This window comes from Acomys russatus, chromosome 9 (genome assembly GCF_903995435.1).
Source record: "Acomys russatus chromosome 9, mAcoRus1.1, whole genome shotgun sequence".
Lineage (NCBI taxonomy): Eukaryota > Metazoa > Chordata > Mammalia > Rodentia > Muridae > Acomys > Acomys russatus.
This window is the reverse complement of record NC_067145.1, coordinates 49,767,812-49,789,852: the sequence shown is the minus strand read 5'-3', so window position 1 is coordinate 49,789,852 and position 22,041 is coordinate 49,767,812. Positions and strand designations below refer to the sequence as shown.

The 22,041-nt window shown below is 40.9% G+C and overlaps 1 protein-coding gene across 1 annotated transcript in view; it reads right to left on the bottom strand.

Moving 5' to 3' along the window:
- Cubn (cubilin) overlaps positions 1 to 22,041 on the bottom strand; it is a 212,550-nt gene that overhangs the window by 15,289 nt on the left and 175,220 nt on the right. Inside the window, exons 57-60 of the mRNA XM_051151301.1 lie at positions 19,368 to 19,568; positions 17,017 to 17,146; positions 13,756 to 13,973; positions 1,552 to 1,757 (exon numbers count right to left, since the gene is read on the bottom strand). Of these exons, the coding sequence (XP_051007258.1) occupies positions 1,552 to 1,757; positions 13,756 to 13,973; positions 17,017 to 17,146; positions 19,368 to 19,568 (755 nt within the window). The remainder of the gene's footprint in view (positions 1 to 1,551; positions 1,758 to 13,755; positions 13,974 to 17,016; positions 17,147 to 19,367; positions 19,569 to 22,041) is intronic.

Here is a 22,041-nt window from a genome sequence, read left to right as displayed (position 1 = left end):
CCAATTAGCTACTTTTGTACGATTATTTTAAATTAGATAAAGTGATAAGGAATTGGGTTGATTAAGAATTTGGTCTGGGGACCAGGCATGGTGGCACACACCTTTAATCCCAGCACTCAGGAGGCAGAGGCAGGCAGATTGTGAATTTGAGACCAGGTTGGTCTACAAAGCAAGTCCAGGACAGCCAGGGCTACACAGAGAAACCCTGTCTCGAAAAACCAAAACAAATAAACAAATAAATTAAATAAAAGAATTTGGTCTGGCCAACAGAGCCAACTAACCAGGGCCCAGAGGGGCTTGTGGAGACTGAAGCATCAAGGACCATGCATGAACTAGACCTAGGCCCCCTACACAGAGGTAGCCTATGGGCAGCTCAGGCTTCATGTGGGTGCCCTAGTAAGGGGAGCAGGGGCTGTCTCTGACATGGACTCTGTTGCTTGCTTTTTGATCAGTTCCCCCCAGCCGGGCCTGCTTTGCCAGGGCACAGGGGAAAAGGACACGCTCAGTCCTGACGCGACTTGATGAGGTAGGGTGGGTGGGTAGGGGGGCTCCCCTTTGCTGAGGAATAGGGGAAGGGGGAGGGGGGAGCAGGGGCGGGAGGATGGGGCTGGAAGGAAAGGAGGGAGGGTGCTACAACCAAGATGTAAAGTGAATAAATAAATACATTTTTAAAATATCTGGTCTGGTAACAAAATTGGGTTTGAGTCTACCTGCTATCTGCCTTCAAATCCTATTACTTTTCAGTAATCTAAGGAAGCTGGTTTTAAATAACATCTTAAACCGTGTTGGCTACTTGTTCTCATTTTAGAGAAGGATTGAGCTTGAAATGACACACTTTGTCCCACATTCTGTTATCTCTAGTCCTTCATGAACTCCTTCAGACGGGCTGGCTTCTATCCCAATGTCTTATTAAAATGCTTGTCATCCGATGGATTAACTTACTCCACCTCAGTCTTTCTTAGCATGTGACTTGCAGCTTAACAGCACGGGCCACCCACAGCTCACTGGGGAAGGACTCTTCCCCCTTGACTTCAGTGCGCGGTTCCTGGCCATCACAAGGTTTTCTCATTCAGCTGTTTCCTTCCCTTCCCTGTCTTCCCACTGCATCCCAGGGGACCTTTCCCAGGGGCCAATGGGAATGCAGCTGTCTAGCGTCACACTGCCTAAAAAACATGTTTCTTTGGACATTTTAGGAAGCATTGGATGCTACCTACCTAATTAGAAGAAACAGATCAATTAAGGGGTATTTCTTGCCCTGTGTATGTCACTGATATCAGGAGTTACCGAAGTCCTCTGAGAACCTCGCTCCTCACCACCAGTCTTCCCATCGCTCACTTCTTGATAAGGCACTGACAAGACGGAATTGAATCTTGAAGCTAGCGTTAGAAGTCACTTGAAATGTTTGGATCATGACATCAAAGATGAACTTGAACAGGAAGCTAGTGTCTATAGTGCATACTAGAAGCAATAGTGTCCCCACTTTCAAGAATTCCAGATGGTAAGCTGGAACACACCATTTTAGCGTAGACTGTTACGGTATAGCATTCTTACCTGAACATAATCAAAGGTGCAACTTCCGTGTGATGCTGCCTCCATAGAAAACTCAGTGAAGTTGAGTTTAATGAGTTTGTTTTGAGGTGCAATTATGTACCATATGCAGTTTAGATCTCTGTCATACTGTCCATTTGAATCAAAATCAGGAGAGACAATGGTAATGTTGTCATCTGTCAGGTACCCACCACATCCTTGCTGTGGTCCTGTCAAAACAAAGACACGTCATTGCAGATGAACAAAATGGTTTAACTTTTATGTAGAAAAGGTTTGGAAAGGAGAGGTCCCATTGTCTACCACATTGTTTGTGTACATTATTGAAAGGTTTCCAAACGTTGGCGAGCATGGATATGTGTTTCTCGACTTTTCTTGGCTCCTTGCTTATTCCCGTTCCCACATCACTGGAGCCGCCTCCTTATCTGCATATATAGACACCTGAGAGAGCAAGGAACCACATTTGGGTGCATGCATGTGTCTCTTTGGAACTATTCATGCAATGTATTCAAGCGTTTTCCAACCCCAAAAAACTCAATTTTGTGAAAATTGAGTATTTTGCATAATAAAGCTGGTGGAAAGTGTGCACAAACCTGACGTTTTCTGTCCTGCCTTTGTGAACACTGCCGAAAGTGAAAATTGAATTTATGAAGATTTACCCAATACCTCTAAGAAAATTACCTCCCAACCAGTTTTTCATTTATTTAGTCTGACAGAACAAGGCCGAGGGAGGGAAGTTAGCTCTATTGCCCAGTTCACATTAAACCACATTTTCTCTATTTTCTACTTTTTCAAAATCAAGTCAGGAGGAGACTGAAGGACAAAAGAGTTTCATTAGAGAAAAACTATCTACACTAAAATTAAACAATTAGTAATACATAACAAAATTGCAGGATATAGTCTCTAATGATGACTGTATGTCTACTGTTGGAGAAAAGGAACAAAAGCCTCTGGATTAAGTTTTGTTCCCTCCACAACCTAAAAGGTATATCAGAAATGACACAGGAAGAACATACAATGAAGAAAGACACACTGATAATTTATAGAGAAAGAGCTGGGTTGAATTAAGCTCAAAGTAGTCACAATAAGAATGAGATTAAGGTTCAAATTAATGTTCTTCTGCTTGCATTACACACAAACACAGTTAACTTCCTCTGCCATTTGCCTTCCATTTGCCTCACTCAGTTATTTTTCTACTCTCAGTGAAAGGATTACCTGCCACATTAGGAGCCACTAAGATGCCTTTGGACTTGATGAGACATAGAAACAGTTGTAGCCCTCCTCAGCTCCAGAGAGCTTACAGAGGGGCTCCCAGCACAAGAACAGGCCTTAGCTGCATGCCTTGGCAGGCCAGGCTGACCTGTCCACAGCTCCTGAGCCACGTAAAGCTATAGCATATTTGCACGGCAAGGGATTCCCAAACTTTGAAGAGTTTCCAATGCCCTGATACCTAGTATGACCACATCTAGTATCCAGGTCAAAGTGAATTTGGAACAGAAACACTGCACAGAGCCACACTATGTGCTGCTGCTGGGCCAGCGCATGAAACATGCCTGAAGACCACAGGAAAGCTGGAGCTTAAGCGGCTTTTATTCTGTCACAGGCTGTTGTTACAGAAGGAAACCAATTGAGCTTATTGGCTTGCGTAGCAGGAAGGGACAATTATAGTATTAATGAAGTGGAAAAGGTGTTGTTTATATTAAGATTTCCTTAACATTCAATGATTGAAGTCCATTAGAAGTAATAACATATCGATAATGATGATGCTGTGAACGATAGATGCCCTGAAAGGGAAAGGAGGGAAAATCTTACAGAAGGAAGTCACCAACATAGCATGCTGCGGTACAATAGGCAGCCCAGGCCCTAAGGGTGCACAGACTACGAACATGTGCAATTAAAATTGAGCTCATCTAGTGTAGGCTGAAAGAAGCTCATCATCCAATACTAAATGAACAGTAGGAAAGCACAATTTTGTTCTGAAAACCATGAGGCAGATGAAGTGTCATCACAAGGCTCAAGAGTAGGCCATGAAAAGGGCTATGGATGGTGAGGATCCAATTAGAAGCCATTTTTAAAGATTTATTTTTATTATTATTTATCACATGTGTAAGTGTGGTTGCCTGTCAAGGCGCAAGGGGGCATAGTTTGATTTCTTGGAGCCGGAGGTATCAGCATTGCGAGCCGCCCTCCGTGGCTGCAGGGAATGAGCTTTAATGCTTGGGGAGAGTAGTTAGCACCCAACTTTCAAGCCATCCATAGCTCTTTGGAAGCCGTTTTGATCAGAGAAGTAGTAGAATCATTTGATCTGAAAGGGTATCTGGTAGTCCATCCTTCATGTAAGGAGAGGTTGACGAGGGGAGGACCACCAGCAATAAGACCACTGCTACACTACACAGTCTGGATTGGCAAGAGGCAATGAAGAATCGGAACCTAATGTACATGATTCCGTTAATATATCAGCTTCAAAAATAAAATGTTACTTTAAAACCACATAGATTTCATCACCATTTGCATGTTAACTGTTGCCAACACATTCATAAGGTGACAGAATGAGGGTTGACTCTTCTCACAGTGAATGGCTTTATGCACACTTACTATACAGTGGCAGCAATACCACTACTACTAAAAGGAATGCCATAAGGTAGACATGCCTGGAATGGAGGCAAGCAGGAGACTCGGCGCACCCATAAATGACAAAAATAAATGCTTTTTTTTATAAGCTACTAACAACTGGACAGCTGGCTACACAGTATCATTGTAGTAACAGTACAGAGAGAGAGAGAGAGAGAGAGAGAGAGAGAGAGACAGAGAGACAGAGAGAGAGAGAGAGAGACAGAGAGAGAGAGAGACAGAGATAGACAGGGAGACAGAGAGACAGAGACAGAGACAGGGACAGAACTTATTTGAGTTATCAAACTATCATAAAGAACTCAATTCATAAAATACAGAACAAATAAGATGGAAAACTAACATTACCTAATATTAATCAATATTATCAGTCAGATAACCCTGACCAAAATAGCCAAGTAACTGAAAGAAACATGATATTGTGTGAGTGAGTAGAAGTGTATAGAGTTTTGGAAATGGTAATGGTAGAAACTTCTCCGTGCTTCTGATTCTCCTAATGTGGATGCAGATGCAAGTGCGCATGTGTTTGGGGAATATAAACAGTAATGTAAACAAAATGAGGATGCAACACCACAAAGGGCTATGTCCACGTGGCTGTGCCACATACCCATAGTAACAGGGTATAATAGGACCTATGGCTGTGAAGAGTCCCAAATATTAAAATATCTGCATTTCCTGTATTGATAATTTGAAGTACCTTTTCTTCTGGTAAAGACATCATAACATTGTTCAGCTTTGGCATTACAGATCCGTCAGCTTTCCCATTACCATATATTTTTCTACCACTTAGAAAATGCTTAACCATCAGCGCCCTTTTTGTCAGTCAGATTCTGCTCGAGGCACTTTGATGACACACCCTGTACCCAAGAACACATGTCATTTCAGCATTCTTCTGTAAGCTGGAAATGGTAACTAAATGGAGCTTCAGAGAAATAAAATGTTTGCATGGGGGTGGGGGTGGCCTACTGGAGATATAAACTCACATTCAGCAGAGATTCCAGCCAGGGCTACTTAATTAAGTCAGTAACTGAATCCAGAATGATTAAACTTCAGAGTGAAGCTGAAGGCAGCATCGATCTGATAAGGGAATAGCGGCCATATCTCAGAGAGACATTTTAGAGGCTTTAGTGGAGGGAGATGGCTTATTAAGAAGCTATTTTGAGGACTGCCATGTTTGTGACTGACACTTTCTTGAGGTCTTTGGGATGGTATCTCTCTGTCTCGGGACTCTTACTGCTCTAGCGATAGGTGGGCAGCTGCACTTCAGACAACGATCACCTTGAGTTTAGTGTAGCCTTGTTTTCCAGGAATATGGCTGGACCTGGCAGACAAAAAGCGCTGGGAGTGTAACACAGATGCATCGAAAAGTGGCAGCCTGGTGCCACAGAGCATGCTGTGGTGGCTTCTCTTCAACCACACAGGGTTTGAGTTTCATAATCCTTATTTGGAGAAAACTTCACTGTGACGCTCCCAGCTGTCATATCAACCAATCCAGAATTGTGAATTCACTTAAGAATCCAACATGGCTTCTAAGGAACCTGCTGCATCTATTCCTCTGAAAGGATTTCATAGAATACAGCATAACTTCACACTAAAACTCTCAGAAAACGAGAGCTGGAAGGGAAATTTCTCAATTTGATGAAGAATATCTGCATATCTTAGAGCTATTAGCAAACTTTTAAAAAATGGTGTGTGTGTGTGTGTGTGTATGTGTGTGTGTGTGTGTGTGTGTGTGTTCGTGCCTGTGAAGGCAAGAGGATAATATCCAGTGTCTTTCTCAATTGTTCTCCAGATTACATTTTGAGACAGAGCCTCTCACTGACATGAGGCTGACTAATTCAGCTAGCCTGGCCAGCAAACACCAGGGATCCTCCTGCCTACCTCCCAGCATTGAGATTATAGGTGCACACCTCTGTGCTTGGCTTTTTACCCGGGCACTGGGGATTGCAGCTCAAATCAAGTACATGGCAAGCCATCTTGCTAGCCACAAATAGCAAATTCAACAGTAGACAGTTAAAGCAACCCTTCAAGATCAGGAACAAGAAATGAAGTTTTTCTTACTACCTTTAGTCAACACTATTAAAGTTTGGCCATGAACTCAAAGGGAAAAAAGCATGGAAAGGAAGAAATATGGGTATCACTGTTTGCAGATGCTCGTTTCTCTTCATAGAAGAAGTCCAAGGAATCTACAGCTACACTGTTAGACCCAAGAATCCAGTCAGTCCAAAACCGAGAATGTATGACAGTACATGAAAATCAGCAACATTTCTATATAGTAGCAGTGCACAAGAGGGGGGACAAGACTGAAAAACACATTGTTTGTAATCATTGAAGAAAATGGAATATTTGGGTACACATTTAAATGGAGGCACATGCATAATGTTCTAAGGTCATTGCACTGATCATAAAATAGTTAAAAATGTTCATTTTAAATTAGATTATACTATAGATGATGTCATGAGACTAGCCCTTCACATCTTAGTTGACTAACTATAGCCCACAAAAGCTGCTACTTGACTAGTCTATGTACCAAACTGCAGCATGACAAGTCTTCTATTCCATAGCCAGTGTTTGCCAAGAACAGCAGGATCCCTATAAATGCTGCATGCTGTGCACATAAACACAGGCTCAGAGACCAGTTTTGTCTGTTTTGTTCATAGTCACCTCTAATTGTCAAAACTAGGTAGCACTCTAAGCAAATCTAAGTCCAGATTTGCATTAACTCTGCTGTAGACTTAGATCCATATAAAAGGGGGTTTGGTGAGGCATGGCCACTCTAGGACAAAAAGCTATGTGCTGTCCCTCACTCCTCATTCTACTCCTCAAAATGAGTTAGTTTTACAATAATAATTTAAATAAGGAAGTTGAATTGTTTAATTTTCATTAATGTGCTACCTCATACTAAATACATTGCTGATTTTTTTTAAACCTTCACTACCCTGGTGGCAGTGATATTTCCTGGTGACAGAGATCAATTCCCCTCCTCTCAGAACTTGCTAAGAGTCCTTGACAGCTCACTTAATTCCCTTGTGACTTACTTCCCCAGGTTTAAAGTGGACTACATGAGACATGTACCAATCAGAGTTCTACCATCAGAATAGAATAGCTAGATCCTAAGGTAAGAAATTTCACTAAATTGGAGCCCGTAATTTGGAGCTACTAAGGTTTTGCTATAAAGATTTATTATCTTTTATTACAATATAGATAATTACCTATAGCTGGCCTTAGCTGTGCTAGGACCTCACCCTTAGGCCATGCAAAGCCAGCAGGACAGATGTGACATTTATCTATCAACACTAAAAAACTGTTTTTTTACAACATATATTCATATCCGTACCATAATATACTTATATTTATAATTATATAATAAATTACATAAATTATATTTAAAGTATAATTTTGTTATTTATATAAACGTTTAATAAATAAGTCAGATGTATTTAAATATATATTATAACATATATAAAATGTAACTATGGATTTAAATATATAAAGGTTGTGTACAATTTATGTTATAAATATGTCATATATAAGTATTTAACTACTCTATGTTGTAGTATTACATAGTAATAGTATAACACAATGTACTATTCAGGACATCCTATGAGGTAAAAACGGGTAGAATCAAACAAGAAGATGAACATAGAAAGGAAGAATCCTAAAACAAAGAGAAGTTTTAGCCTTGGGTATTTCTATCAATTGCACTAGAGGCAGCATAGGCCAATTAGGAAAGCGTGGGTTCAGGAGCTGGTCAAACCTAGGTCAGTGCTTATTTTGACCACAAACAAATGACTTAATTTCTAATAAGTAGTTCTCATTTCCTCCTTTGTAATATGTGTTAATTCCTGCCCCATGAGGCAGTCATGAGATTGGGTGAAAGAATCTAGGTGGGAGGTGCCTGGCGATGGGCAGTCATTGTCATTATGCTCTGTGACTTTGTGGCAAGTCTTTACTTGTCAGTCAACAGTATATAAAGGTACCACACAAAGTGAGCCGACTCCTTGCAAGTTAGACCAAAGAGAAAAACAGTCCCATAATACTTTTTAATATTTCTGAATGACTCATTGATAACTAAAGGATGTTTACATTGTATTGTTGATTATATTTTGCCTTTATATACCTGAGAACTCTATATCAAAACCAATCCACTACAGGTAAGAACGATTACAGAAAATTTATGGTGACAATAACTTAACCCAGACACCCAGTTATTGGAGACAAAGCTGAGGTGCATTTTTGTAGGTGTGCACGGCTTCAGTCTGCCCAATGCTGCTTCCTAGCTCTTTCTCTCTCAAGTGCTTCTCACAGCGTTACCTTACCTGACCTGAGCTTGGTCTCTGAGAAACCATCTGGTTTATTTGCTCAAGGACAGACAACCCTATCCTTCTAGACTCGGGGTAAATGCAGCCATTCAGGGCCAGGGAGGAGAGACATTTGATGTAGATGATACTGGAATGTATTTATAAAAACCTTTCTCTTTTTTCTTGGGGATCTAAATTGTAACTCCTGTCTCCTACATGACTCTGTAAGCTTTTGGTGAACTATGCACTGTCTGGTTTCTTTATCCGGTCCGCACATTCTACGCTAAGCAAATACTCTTGTCAGAAATCCCCAATGAACATACTGCAGATAACCCTGCATTTAGCTTTATCCCCAGGGACAGCTAGTCAATAGTGAGGGCTAGCAGACTTGCAGAGGGCGGAAATGAGCAGAATCTAGTTTTCTTTAAATGGGTTTACAGTTTCAGCTCATCTCACTCTCAGACTTCATAAAAGGAAGCAAATCACATTAAAAAGCAGACAGAGAGCATCCCCTGTTGCTATTGTGTCATGTCCCAGCATCGCTTCCCTGGGAGGGATGTGAATAGTGACTTATCAAGTCATTCAACTGATAACCTAGCTATCTGACTGCACTCGAGACTCTAGAAGTCCAGGCAGTTGGCAGCCTATTTCCAGCTGCTCAGAGGCGCCTAGAGACACATCACACATATTCTTAATGTCAGTGAATGTTTGCAACTGCATTCTTTTATTTCGGGCTACATGATTTTAGCGTGCCTCTCAGAGTTTAAACTTGACACCACAACTGGGAATGCTAAATATAACTGGAAGCCGAATTCTTGAGTAGGCATGTGAGGGTCTTCTCCATGCGTCAAGGCCAAGTGATTCATCTCTGTGACCCCAGGCTTGTTGCAACCCCTGTCAGTCATATCTGTTTTTAGAAGTCAGCCATTCTTTATTCCCTCACCTTCCTCCCACCACTCCCATCGTCTGCACGCTTAGAACATTTAGGAGATGTTTTCCAAGAGGATGGCAACAGGTCCAGAGACCAAGTGCATGTGCCTTTTGAGTCAGGTCCAGCATCCCCAGAACTGGATGAAATGGATTTCTCTCTTTTCCCTGTAAAACTATTTAACTCTATGAATTGTGCATCAATTTAGAGAATAAATAGAATATAGATATAATATGTAATATAAGGCACATATAAATGTAACTTCAAAGTAGGCATAATTTAACCAACTAATCTTTAGTTCATTCACACAACCATGGGTGATGGATTAACACTCACCTTTGCTTGAGGCCTCTGCAAAGCCTTAGGATTTAATTAGAATTTAGCTTCTGATTTGACTTAAGTTATAAAATATACGTTAGGACAGCCACCGTATGCTCCAGGAGCTAATCTACTTTACCTGTAACACATTCTTAAAAGATAGAAAGTGGTGATACTTAAAGCTGATACTCTTCAGTAGTTAAGAATTGAGTGTAAAGAGACTAGGGTTTTTCTAAAGTTCATCACAGGCAGTGGAATGGTAAGTCACCTGCATCCTGGGTACCTGAATGCTGGCACACAGCTCTTCCCCTCTGGCCACATCCCTGCCTCTGCTGACCTATGATTCATTCTGTCATTGCTAGACATGTGTTTTCGTATTTATGCCTTTCTTCACAGCAGCCCCTGGGTTTGACCTTAACGCCACCTGACTCATTCTATGACTAATAAGCCAGAGGAAGAAAGACAGATAGTGGCCTCAATTCTCTCCATATTTGCTGTTTTCGGCAGGAAGCAGGGAGCTTTGATGTGTGCTTCTGGCTACTGATGTTCTTGATAGGGCTCTTTTTCTCCAGGGACAGAGATTTGTCTCTCTAGGATTTCAGGGACTCCTGAGCCGTTTATTGATTTCAATACCTAAATACTTTATTGGGCCAAGTTTAGTATTGTGTACTAAAATTGTGCTGAAGTAGTACAAAATACATTATTTTAGAAAAAAATAGTTGGCATGCTGGTGCACACCTGTAATCCCAGCACTGAGGCAGGTGGGTTGCTGTGAGTTTGAGGCTAGCCTGGTCTACAAAGCAAGTACAGGACAGTCAATGCTACACAGAGAAATCTGCCTTTAAAAAAAAAGATTAGGGAAAAAAAGAGCACTAGAGAGCTGGCTGAGTGCTACAGCACTTGCTCTGCAAACACGAGGCCTAGAGCTTGGAGCCTTCTATCGCATATAGAAGCTGGACTGACAGGGTGGCCCACCTGTAATGGCGGCCCTTGAGAAGTTGAGATGGAATTCTAAAACAAACGGGCTAGCTAGCCTAGCTACATTGCTGAGCTATGTGTCAAGTGAGAGATCTGCCTGAGTTCAGAAGGTAGGGAAGGGTTGAGGTAGATTCCTGCCTAAACCTTGGGCCTCCATGTGCACACACATGTGGATATGCATCATACATGCATGCTACACACACATACATACAAACTACTAAAAGGAGGAGGAAAGGGAACTCACAATGGTACCGAAAATCCACACCTGGCTCCGTAGCTAGACGATCTGTGTATAACATAATGAGTAATCAGGAAAGGCTCAGTGAGTCTTGCATACGAGGCCAGCATAGTAAGGCATGGAGGCCGTGAGCTGTAAACCCACATGCCCAAAGATGAAGTGTTTCATTTATGACATGGACGCTGGCTACAGCTGAAGTGAGCCCTGCTGGCAAAGGAGAGTCTGAAACTAAGCTACCAGAATTACTAGAGGAGAGCAGGTTGCTTTCAACGTCAGACCTGTTCTGTTGAGATGACATGCATCACAGAACAGGCGGGGCCCCAGAACCATGGGTGGTTTGATAAAGGATGCACGCTCAGTCCAGAGACATGTTCATCTTTTTAGGTCATTTCAGTTCCCTGGATCCTGGAAGCTCAGTCCAATCATTTCTGACTTCTCTTCTTTCAGGATCAGTTTCCCATGTTGTGTTGACATTCACAAGAAATATGAGAAAATGTTATGTCATGGCTACATGCTAGCTTCTGAGTGCTAGCTTTCTCTTCCCTTATTCCCTCACTGAGCAGAAGTGCCACAAAAGAAGGGAGACTCAACTTCACTATATGTTTCTAATTATCCACTATGGATGTTTCCTCCAAATTCTCTCTATCAATGAGAAATACAAATGTAGCAGATGCTCAAGGAGACACTGAACTGTCATATAAGTGCACAGGCTGATTTCACAGACTTTTGAAACATTAAAGTTGATGTGCATAAATTATTGCCAACTGTATAATCTCACAGCGAAGCTGTAGAAGCTGTATTTAGAGATTTAGTTGATGTAAGACTAAACAGAAACGTCAAGGGCCACAGCGGTCTCCCTTTTACATCAATTATTTACCCAGGAAAGGTGTTATTTTCAGACTGCCTTGGCAATGAACAGTCAGGCTGGTCCTCGGAGCAGCTGTTTCTTTACGGAAAAGATTGAGTGGTTTAAATGGATGAAATGAAAGAGGACGGTGTGTACTATTAGCCAAGTCTGACCTTCTGCTTTTTATTTATATCAAGTCTGTAATGAAAATATTCCAGAAACCCTAGAACTTCAATGGCATTTTTGACTCCTTTTCCTCACCACACAAAACAACAAACATAGCTGAAAGTTCTTTAGACCAGCCAGGCCACTTAGTTGAGCTAAAAGCAATCTATGTAAGACCCAATTAAAATTTATAATACTTGAACAATTAATAATATCAATAATTTAAATTATTTTTTGATTCCTCCAAGTGGACAATGGCATTTATACACTTGGGGAAGTGGTAAGGTTTCTTATATGAAGCACATTGGCAACCCAATACATGGGAACCTTGGTGCAAAATTGAAGTATCCGAGGGGAAGTGGGTTTTTGTTTTAAAATAGCCTCCTGTGTCTCGCATGTAGCTTCACTTACACCATCCTAGTAAGGCCATGTTCTGTGTCCTGTGAGACTTGCTTGCAAGTTATTGTCATGACAGCTAGGAGGAGGAGGTGGCAAGGAGCCTTTCTGGTACAACTGTCACAATGTCTACGATTTATGAGGACCTTCTAAAACACCAATGTCTGCCTGATAACTCCCAAAAGAAATGTGTTAATGGGGCTGGAGAGATGGATTGGCAGTCAAGATCTCTTGGTGCTTAATCAATTCTAAGCCGCTAAGAACCAGAATGTGGATTCCCAGCACCCACATGGTGTGGCTCGCAGACACCTATCACTACAGCTCCAAGCACCTTCTTCTGGCCTCTGTGAATACCTGCACACACAGTCATATGTACTCATACAGAGACATGCATATAGACATACTCACACAAATAAATAGATGCTTTACAAATAAATTGAGAAAAACATAACATAGGAAACAAAATGATGTTTATGTGTTGTTTTCATGTCACAGAGATGGGGTGAATCAGTCTGTGCGCAAAAGGAAAGCCCTAGGAAAAAAGAGCCCAAATTACTTATCGTGGGAAAGTCCTTACATTTTTCAGAACCTTCTTGGAGTATGGGATTTGCCTGAGGATCTGTCAGATCTCAGAACATTAATCACATCAGTAGTCAAGGAAAAATCAAAACACGTCCCAAGTCAAATAAAAATTATATCATTGATGCAATTAGTGTAAACAGGGAGCTGATTAACTGCTTTTTATTTTAAATAACTGGTGCCCCTGCACTAATCTTAGGTAGGTAATTATCTTTCATGTGCAGTGGTAATAAACTGGACTGTTATTTTCAGTTTATGCTCACACTTCACCACCACTGCCATCTCATGTGACTCTGAGACCACCCTCTCCAGCCCAAATGCCTTTGCAGCCATCTCCACTTATGTAGTTGACAGACCTATCAGCCGCAAATGTGGCAAACTTCCTGGTAAACATAGACCAAGGTACCACCGCCCAACAGGTTGCCCATAAGGCGTCATTCTTAACTTACATTCCCTGGTAGTGTCCCATCAAGCTCCACACGCTACATTTCTGAGGCATTTTGCCTTCGAAAAACCTTTGGTCCTTTGATCCTTTCTCTACCTTTATTTTCACTTGTGGTACTTAGAGCCTTGGCCATTTCCTATCAGGACTTCTGTACCAAGCTCTTCTTTTCCTAGGTTGTTTAGTTCTTGAAGCATTCCTTTTTACAGTCATAACCATTGCTTACATTTTCCAAGACTCTTTAGTTCTCTAATAAAGAGACCAAAGGCAGTGAGGGCTTCTTTTTGTGCCCCTTCTATGTTTAAATGAAAATCACTTGGGATTAGCTGGGGAAACTAGAGCAGAGAAGCAGGAGTCAAAGAAAAAGACTTTCATGTCACAAACACTCACCTAATGTCTCCAGGAAGTACAGTTGCCAGCCTTTTGCTGTTTGCGAAGAATCTGTCTTGAATAGCAGGGTCAGGCTGTTATTGGTGCTCTTAACATTTTGCGGAATCGTGGAGCCACAGAACTTTCCAAGAGACTGATATCCAATGCCAGGACCATCGAAAACCTCCAAATAGTCATGCGCACAGATGCTGGAGGGCGCCACCTCAAAATGTGTGAAACTGTGGAGTGCACATTGTTATTACTTATGTGTGCCCATTAAACTGTACCTGTAGTTCTTGTAACACACACACACACACACACACTTTTTTAAAAGCCATAAGGCAAAAACCTGACAACACAGTATTTAAGCTTCATTTGGAAAGAAATCTTGTAAATAAGACAACACTGAGGGACTCAAATGTGAAGCCAGTATTTGTTGGTAGCTGTAATGACTATTGACTGTGCCAGGAGCTGGAGGTATAAAAATGGATGAGATCCAGTTCTACACTTCAAGATGATTAGGCCTAGGTTCAACCAAAATCAATTTTTGCATGAAATTTTTTGATTCCTTCACAAGTTCACACATACATAATGTACTTTGATCATATCTCCCCAATTATTCTCTTTTGCCCGCCTCCCTCCTGCTGAACCCCTTTCTGTTTCCAGCAAGTTACCCCACCACTTTCATGTCTTTTTTTGTTGTTGTTGTTGTTGTGCCCTACTATAATTAGAGCTTGGGTGGAGGTTACTTTCTGAACAAGGACAACTACACCGTCAAGGAACACAAGTCCTTCCAGCATTTTTTTTTTTTTAACCATTACTGGTCCATAGTTCTTAAGGTTGAGTTTTGACAAGTTGGCATATGTTATCGCCCCAATAATATGTTAAGTTTTTTTAGTCTCACCCAAAAGATACTCTTCCTCTTTTTGTTCTTGTGTTGTATAATAAGATGCACTACTGTGTTATTCTTTATTTGAGGGAAGAATGCTAAGACAAGTGGAAACAATTCTGGTTTTGTATAGCTTGAATTGTGGTTCTTCCCGTCTCTTGTTTCACCAAGTACAATATGACACAGATAAATTCATGTGTCTTGTATACAGTGTGTCCTCAGTAAGATTGTTACCATTTTATAAAGAAAGAAATGCAATAATTTTGGTTCTTATAAAACATAAAACTGTGGTAACAAAGAATGAAGTAGTTCTGTTGCGTCATCAAACTATCTAACAAGAAACTCACACATCGCTCCCTGGGCTGATCACTGGAGGCTCCAGACACAGCCGTTGTCCTGCTTCCCAGAATTGGGTAGGGATAACCTAAGCACATGCTGAAGTCTGCTGTGGCCATAGGACCCTCCCCTGCTGCAGAAATGTCAGCAGAGGCTGGGGCACTACTTGTTCTGATATGCTGTCTTTCTGCTGTAGTGATGCTCACAGAAACAAAGGCTGAAGCACCCACTAGTCCTGCCACTGAGTGATCAGTTGGTCTAGCATCTTGTCAGCTATACTGAAGGGAAGGGAAGTGTTATGTCAGCATACCTCAGGCTGCTTGCTACCATGTACAACCTTGCAAATTTATCCAGACCTTTCCTTTGATGGCCTTAGTATTTTATTCCAGGCCTGTGCTCTGTTGTCATCTCCTCCTCCTCTTCCTCCTCCTCTTTCTGCATCCTTTTCCTCCTCCTCGTCCTCTTCCATCTTTCTCCCCTTTCCCTTCCTCTTCCTTCTCCTCTCTTCTCCTTCTCCTTTGTTGATACAGGGTCCTAGAACTCGTGATGTAGACCAGGTTGGCCTTGAACTCACAGAGGTCAGCTTGCCTCTGCTGCCCGAGCGCTTTAAATAACTATTCTTAGATATGCCTCCCCAAAAGACTTCCTACATGCTTTTATCTTAGAATTGTATGGTTGGCTTATTTCTGCTCCCTCAGTAATTTTTGTTAACAGATTTAACAAACAGTATGACAATATGGAATAATTCTGAAACATCAAATAGCTAGACTTTTCCTTTTTATGAACATTAAAGTAATCCTTAAGTCTTTCTCTGAAAGATTTTGGCTAGTTACATGAATGTTTTCAAACTGATAATGAAGATCCTGGCAAAAATTTCCTGATTCCTTATGTCAAATCTAATGTTATTGTTCTCTTTAAAGAGAACAATAGCGTCTATTATTTTTCTGTTAATCCTAAAACTTTCAGGGTCTTTATCCCTAGGGCTCATTTTCCTCACAAATAGTCTCAGGTGGGAGTGACTTGCAGTTTCCTTCAAAGTCTAACCTATAAACCACTATCTTTTGAGGAGATAAATCAAGTTGATGAACCCTGCCTTACAGTCAGCTCATGAGGCCAGCAGACACACAAATGTAGAAAGTAGACCTCGGCGTTCATAACCATCAGGCTAGAACCCATCAGTGACAAACTGGGGAGAGATGAGTAAGTGTTGTCCCAGCTCATCAAGTTTCTATGTAGAAAGTCCTAAGTTGCCATCAACTACCCTCAGACCTACTATCACATGCTGAAACTTCAGGTATCAGTGAAATTGAAGAGATGAAAATAAGCCATCTTAGGAAAAAGAGGCCTACTACTTTATCCCTCGGGAGAATGGGGCTACATTGTTTATCTAGTCTTGCTTGGAATAAGTTAAATTAGAGAGGTAATTTACAAGTGACATATATCACATAAAGAAACTATTGAGAGTTGATCTGGTTAACAAATAAAATAAATTTTATGGGATGAAGTTTATCTTCAAGAGACAAGAGATGGTAAAAGTATTCAGACTTTGGGGGACACTGGACATGGGTCCAGATTTTCACTCTTCCCTTAAATGTGTGTCACTTTAGGGAAGCTGTGAGGCCTTCTGAGACACATATGCAAGTTAACATGTATATTTCTCATGATTGTTTTAACCGTTCAATAAAACATCTGAGGAAAGTGTTAAGCAAAGCTTGTTGTGTATAATAAATGTTCAACGTGTGGCAACTGTTTCTCCTAGCCCTTCATATCCTCTGTGATTTAAGAAGGGCTTGTAACTTGACAGCTACTATATGAAGATCTTTTGTAACAGTTGGGAAATCGCAAGGACTGTTTTAACTGGCGAAGCTCTTGTTTTAACCTCAATCCCCATTGGATGGGGTACAGGATCAGGCTTTACTGCTGTATAGAACCCCTTTGCATTTCTCTAGATTCCAGCTAGGCCACCACGAGATTTCATGCTCTCCCACAGTAAGGTGGCTTTCCTGTGAAGAGAGCTGATAGCACTTTGTAAGTAAAAAAATTTTTTTCTCACATACCTAAGCAGAATCACCCTGCTACTTTGAACGTGGATGCTGTAGACACAGTAGGCATTGTTTGGGTAATTGCTGGTTGAGAAAGAAGGGCTCTGGAGGACTCCAGGTGATACACTGTAGCTTCCACCACAGGCTGTAGTGGGAGACAAGGGAATGGTAGAGGATGGTCATTACATGGGTAAATCACTGGGGTACAGTCTAAGCTATTGTTTACTGTCCCCTAAAAGAGCTCATATTCTCACTTACACGGAGAGGAGGTCCCCGTCAGTCAGAGTCATAGGGGAGGGGAGTAAGGGGAAAATGGAAGGGAGGGAGGAATGGGAGGATACAAGGGATGGGATAACAATTGACATGTAATATGAATAAATTAATAAAATATATTTTTAAAAAAAGAGCTCATATTCATTGTTCTCCAGAAGACTTAGACCTCCTTCATTGTGTCTATAAATAAATTTGACTTTTCCATGGAGGAGAAAAAGAAAAGAAATATAGAAGGACATTATATGGCACATTTTGAAAGGGAATAAGTCTAAGTCAAAGAAACAATGTGAAAGCAACAAGAAAGAACAGCTCATGTGTTGGGATATGTCTGTCCCTTCACTCTAAATGCAGCCTGACAGAGAGATGACGTGGCAATCGGATGCTCAAAGAAGACAGGCAGAACCTCACGTGTGCTCTGTTCATAGAAGACTACAATGTAGACATCCAAAACAACACAGATTCATTCCTAGAGAAGTTAGGGATAGAGTGTTATAGGCTGAAGTGTGAGAGGTCAGTTACCTCTGTGGCTCAAATACCTCTTTCTTAGCTTCTACAGATTTGCATTTAGTTGTGAGATTAGTAAATTTTATACTTGCCCAAATTTGTGTTATTCCTCTTCAATAAGCATGAGGTTGTTTGTCCCACTCCCTGCTCAAACTCCAGTCGTTAACAGCCCATAGCGCTTTGTTATACCCAGCACACAAAATAAAATAATGCTCCATTATAAATAATGAGGTATTGTTTTTACATGGATTGCCTCTAGGGAAGAGCAGGTGTTCCCACCTAGTGACGGTGCTGCCATGTGTGTGTGTATTTGTTTTATGATTCTAAAATTGTAGTAAGGGTGTATATTTTGATGATATTCTGTGGTTACCAATGAACACATTCCACCAACGTATCTCCAAGATTAGACACAATTTGTGGCTATTATAGAAGGCATAGGTTTATTTGTTTTTGCCTCAATTCTGCCTATTTGCCAGGCAAATTCTTTTCTGTACCAAAGGTCTTTATTCATTCAGGACTCTGGATATAGCAGTCATAAGTGTCAGACTTGGGTAGCAACTGCGCTGTTTCATTCAAGGTCAACTACATGACCTCTGAAAGTTTATCAGTGCCAGGAGAGCTTACATCTTCTCATATTACCAGGATTTGAAGCCAGTAGCAACAATATTTTTAAAGTAAAATTTAAGGGGGGGGGGAGTTGAACCATGGTCACTGTACTTTAGTTAAATAAGGGGTAGAAAAGCAGAATATACATCAGGGGCTTGTTCTCCAAAGTGATTGTTAGCCAAAGGCATAAAACAAATCTTCCCTTTCTTCATCTAAGACCATAAGGGAGGCTGTGTTCTATTCTGTTGATGCAGTCCAACATAGGAAGTACAACAGAAACATTCTTTCTGGTCACTGAGGGTCAGGAGCCAGACATCAGCCACTGAGAATGAACCATGGGAATCTTTTCAAGCATAAATACTTGTTTCAGTGTTCTCTGTAGATGGCAGAAGTGCTTTAATTGAAGAGAAACTACTTTATTTCCTATCTTTTGGCACTTGTGTGGCCAAGCAAAGACAAAACAAACTCGGGAAAGTTTTGTGTGCCTATTTCACTGTAGTGGTCAGGCTGTATAACATACTGTTAAAAAATCAATCCCAATTCTCTGTTTTATTTTCAAAGGGTCATTTTAGACAACATTCATGAGAAATGTCAATTTTTATTTTATTTTTTATAAATATATTTTTAATTTATGCATACATGTGTATGTCTGCTTGTTTGTGTATGTATTACATGTATGAAGTGCCCACAGAAGTCTGAAGAGGGCATTGTAGGCTGCCATGTGAGTGTTGCGAACCAGACCTAGGTCCTTTGAAAGAGCAACTAATGCTTTTAGCCAGAGCCATCTCCATAGCCCTCGGTGGGTTATTTTTTAAAGAAAAATAACTACTTTTGTATCATGTACCTAATTGATCACTTTTTGCCTTAAAGTCTCTGAATCTTTAAATTGGTGACATATGATGAATCATAACAAAAATCCCTATGTGAATTACATAAGAAAAGGAAAAAAGAAAATTCCAAATTATATAAGCATGGTTACTCACTGGTGACTCTGTAGGAAATCTTGAACCCAAAGTCTGTGGCATATGCATTAGAATACAAGTTGAGTGACACAGGGCCATCCACGGTGAGGGGACGCAATGCCTCAGAACCACATAAGGTCACAAGAGGAGTAGAAGAGAGGTTGTGGCCTTTGATAATGTGCAAGCCATCATGATCACAGTTTCCAGTGATGGCTGAGCGATCTACACAGAGAACACAATAACCACCATCAGAGCAGAAATGATACAGACAAATGATGCTACAAACAGACAAAACACTACAATTTTGTCATTGATATAGAAATTACAAACAAAATTAGAAGGTGGTTTTCTATGTCAATATCTAACTTCAGTTCCAGGTGAAATGATATTTTCCCACAAGATAAAACATGGACAGAAAGGAGAGCACAGACAGAACTTCATAATAAGCACATTCAGTCGTTACTCAGAATTTCCTTCCTTTACAGAACCATTCTGTTTACCCAGGAATTATGAACCAGAAGCCATTTGCCTTCCCGGGGGCATGTGATATCTCAAGGCATTTTTTCTGTCACATTGGAGAATGCAATAGAGGCCAGGGTAGCTGCTAAACAGGCTTTAACACTCATGGGACCATTTCCACATGCCGAACTCTCCTGCCACAAAAACAAAACAAACAAGAAACCCAAACCATGCAGCCCACAATGTCAGCAGTACTGCTCTTTCTGAGAGACACTTTACAGGGCGCCTGGGTGCAGGGAAGAGTGACCATGAGCAGGGCATGAGAAATCTCTTGATGTCCCTGACAGCCCTTTCCAGTGTTCATGCAAATATCAATCTTGGGGCTTTGGTGGTTGTACATTTACATCAATATGTCTTCTACTTTAAAACAAAGTTGTACTCTATCTCCCCTCCTGCAAGACAACAGAGGAAGGCTTTCAAAGGCATTAGGGAGACTTTTACTGCTGCCACGTGTTAGTTTGTTTGTAGCTGAGTGTCTGCTCTCAGAGCATCATGGGAGCCCAATCATTGCAGCCTGATTTTTATTAATCTAAAGCAGCATCCTGTATAAGGATGCAGCCCTCTACAGCATTTAATTGATGAATACATCCAGTTCTGATGTAAAAATTATCATCCCATGTTCACTCAAAGCCCCATGGTCAATAAATTCTCTCAACATCCTTGTGACTAAACATATTGTAAAGAACACATCCCTGCACATAAACATTTGAATTAGAACAAAGTTTTAGTGTTTGAGTTACTACAGCTGAAGCAGGACTACTTTCTGGGTTTCTCCAAAGGCTCTCTGGGAAAGTGTTCCCAGTTGACACTGCCACAGCACTTGCAGGATTTTATAGTCTTCCCTATTCTACCTTCTGACCACCCTCTGGGGGACCTGTGACCACTAGCAATCCATCCTAACCTCTCTGCGCTTCGTACTGTGGTCCTGGCCATGTAAGACTACCTTCTGTGTGTATGATTTCTTTCTTCTGGACTTTTCTTACAAATGGAGTCCTGGACTATGCAAAGCTTTGTGTTTGGTTTGTTTTATTTAGTCAACTACATTGACTTTAGTTAGCAAAAACGGTGTAAGATTGCTAAACCGGAAGTCACACAAAGCAGGGAAACACTGCCAACATTGAGTTTTATTCTTGTTCCCACGTTAGGTGAGTGTGCCTGCCATGCATGTATCCTTTCAGATTTGAACATGCAAAAGTATCGTGATGTAATTACAGATAATTGCAGTTTATAAATAGTTGATTGTCAGAAAGGATAGGTGAAGAAAACATATCTACTTGAAGGGGTTTCTATTCTTGTCTTCACTAAGCATCTGGTATGTACTATCAGCCACATCCTGACTCAAACTAACAACCTTATTGCTTATCCACCAATGGCCTTTTCCCTGAAGTTGGGAAATGAGCAGAGAAGAAGTGTGTATTGTTGGAAACATTGCCACTGAGGAATCTGAACCTGAAAGATGACAATCACAGAACACAAATGAAAGGATATCCCATGGTGCAAACTCAGGAAAGCAGACTAGATCCTGCTCTTACCTACCCACCAATCACTCAGTATTGATCAGGTACCTACTCTGACTCGCATGATTGCTTCTCTCACTGGATACTGTAGGTGTGTATGTTTACATGCATGTGTGTTGAGTCTAAATCCAAATGAATAAATTAAAAACTATAACCTTGGCCTAACAGCATAGGCCTAGAATCCTCAGACTTGGGAGTCTGAGGCATATTGCAAGCTTGAGGCCAAGCAAGTCATTAGAACAAGTTCATGGCCAACTTGAGTAGTTTAGCCAGACTCTATCTCAAAACAAAAAGTAAAAATAGGCCTGGAGACATGGCTCAGTGGCAGATCATTTGCCAGACTTGCTGTGTGTCGCTTAGTTCAATCCCCTGAGATTGAAAAATAAAATGCTATGTTAAAATGTAACCGGCTTCAGATACATTTTCTTTAAGCAACTTTATGTGGTGTCTATGTCTTTAAAGTTATTATATTATTTTTTCAGTTTTGGATGGAATATAAAAAATGGTACTTTTGTTCTTTAAATATCAGAAGGAAGCCAGACCTATGACCTCAGCTTCTCTGCCCACTGAGGCAGGAATTATAGGCCTGCTTGATCTACATAAAGAATGCAAGAGCAATGTGGGCAGCTTAGTGAAGGCCCTGCTTCACAACACAAAAT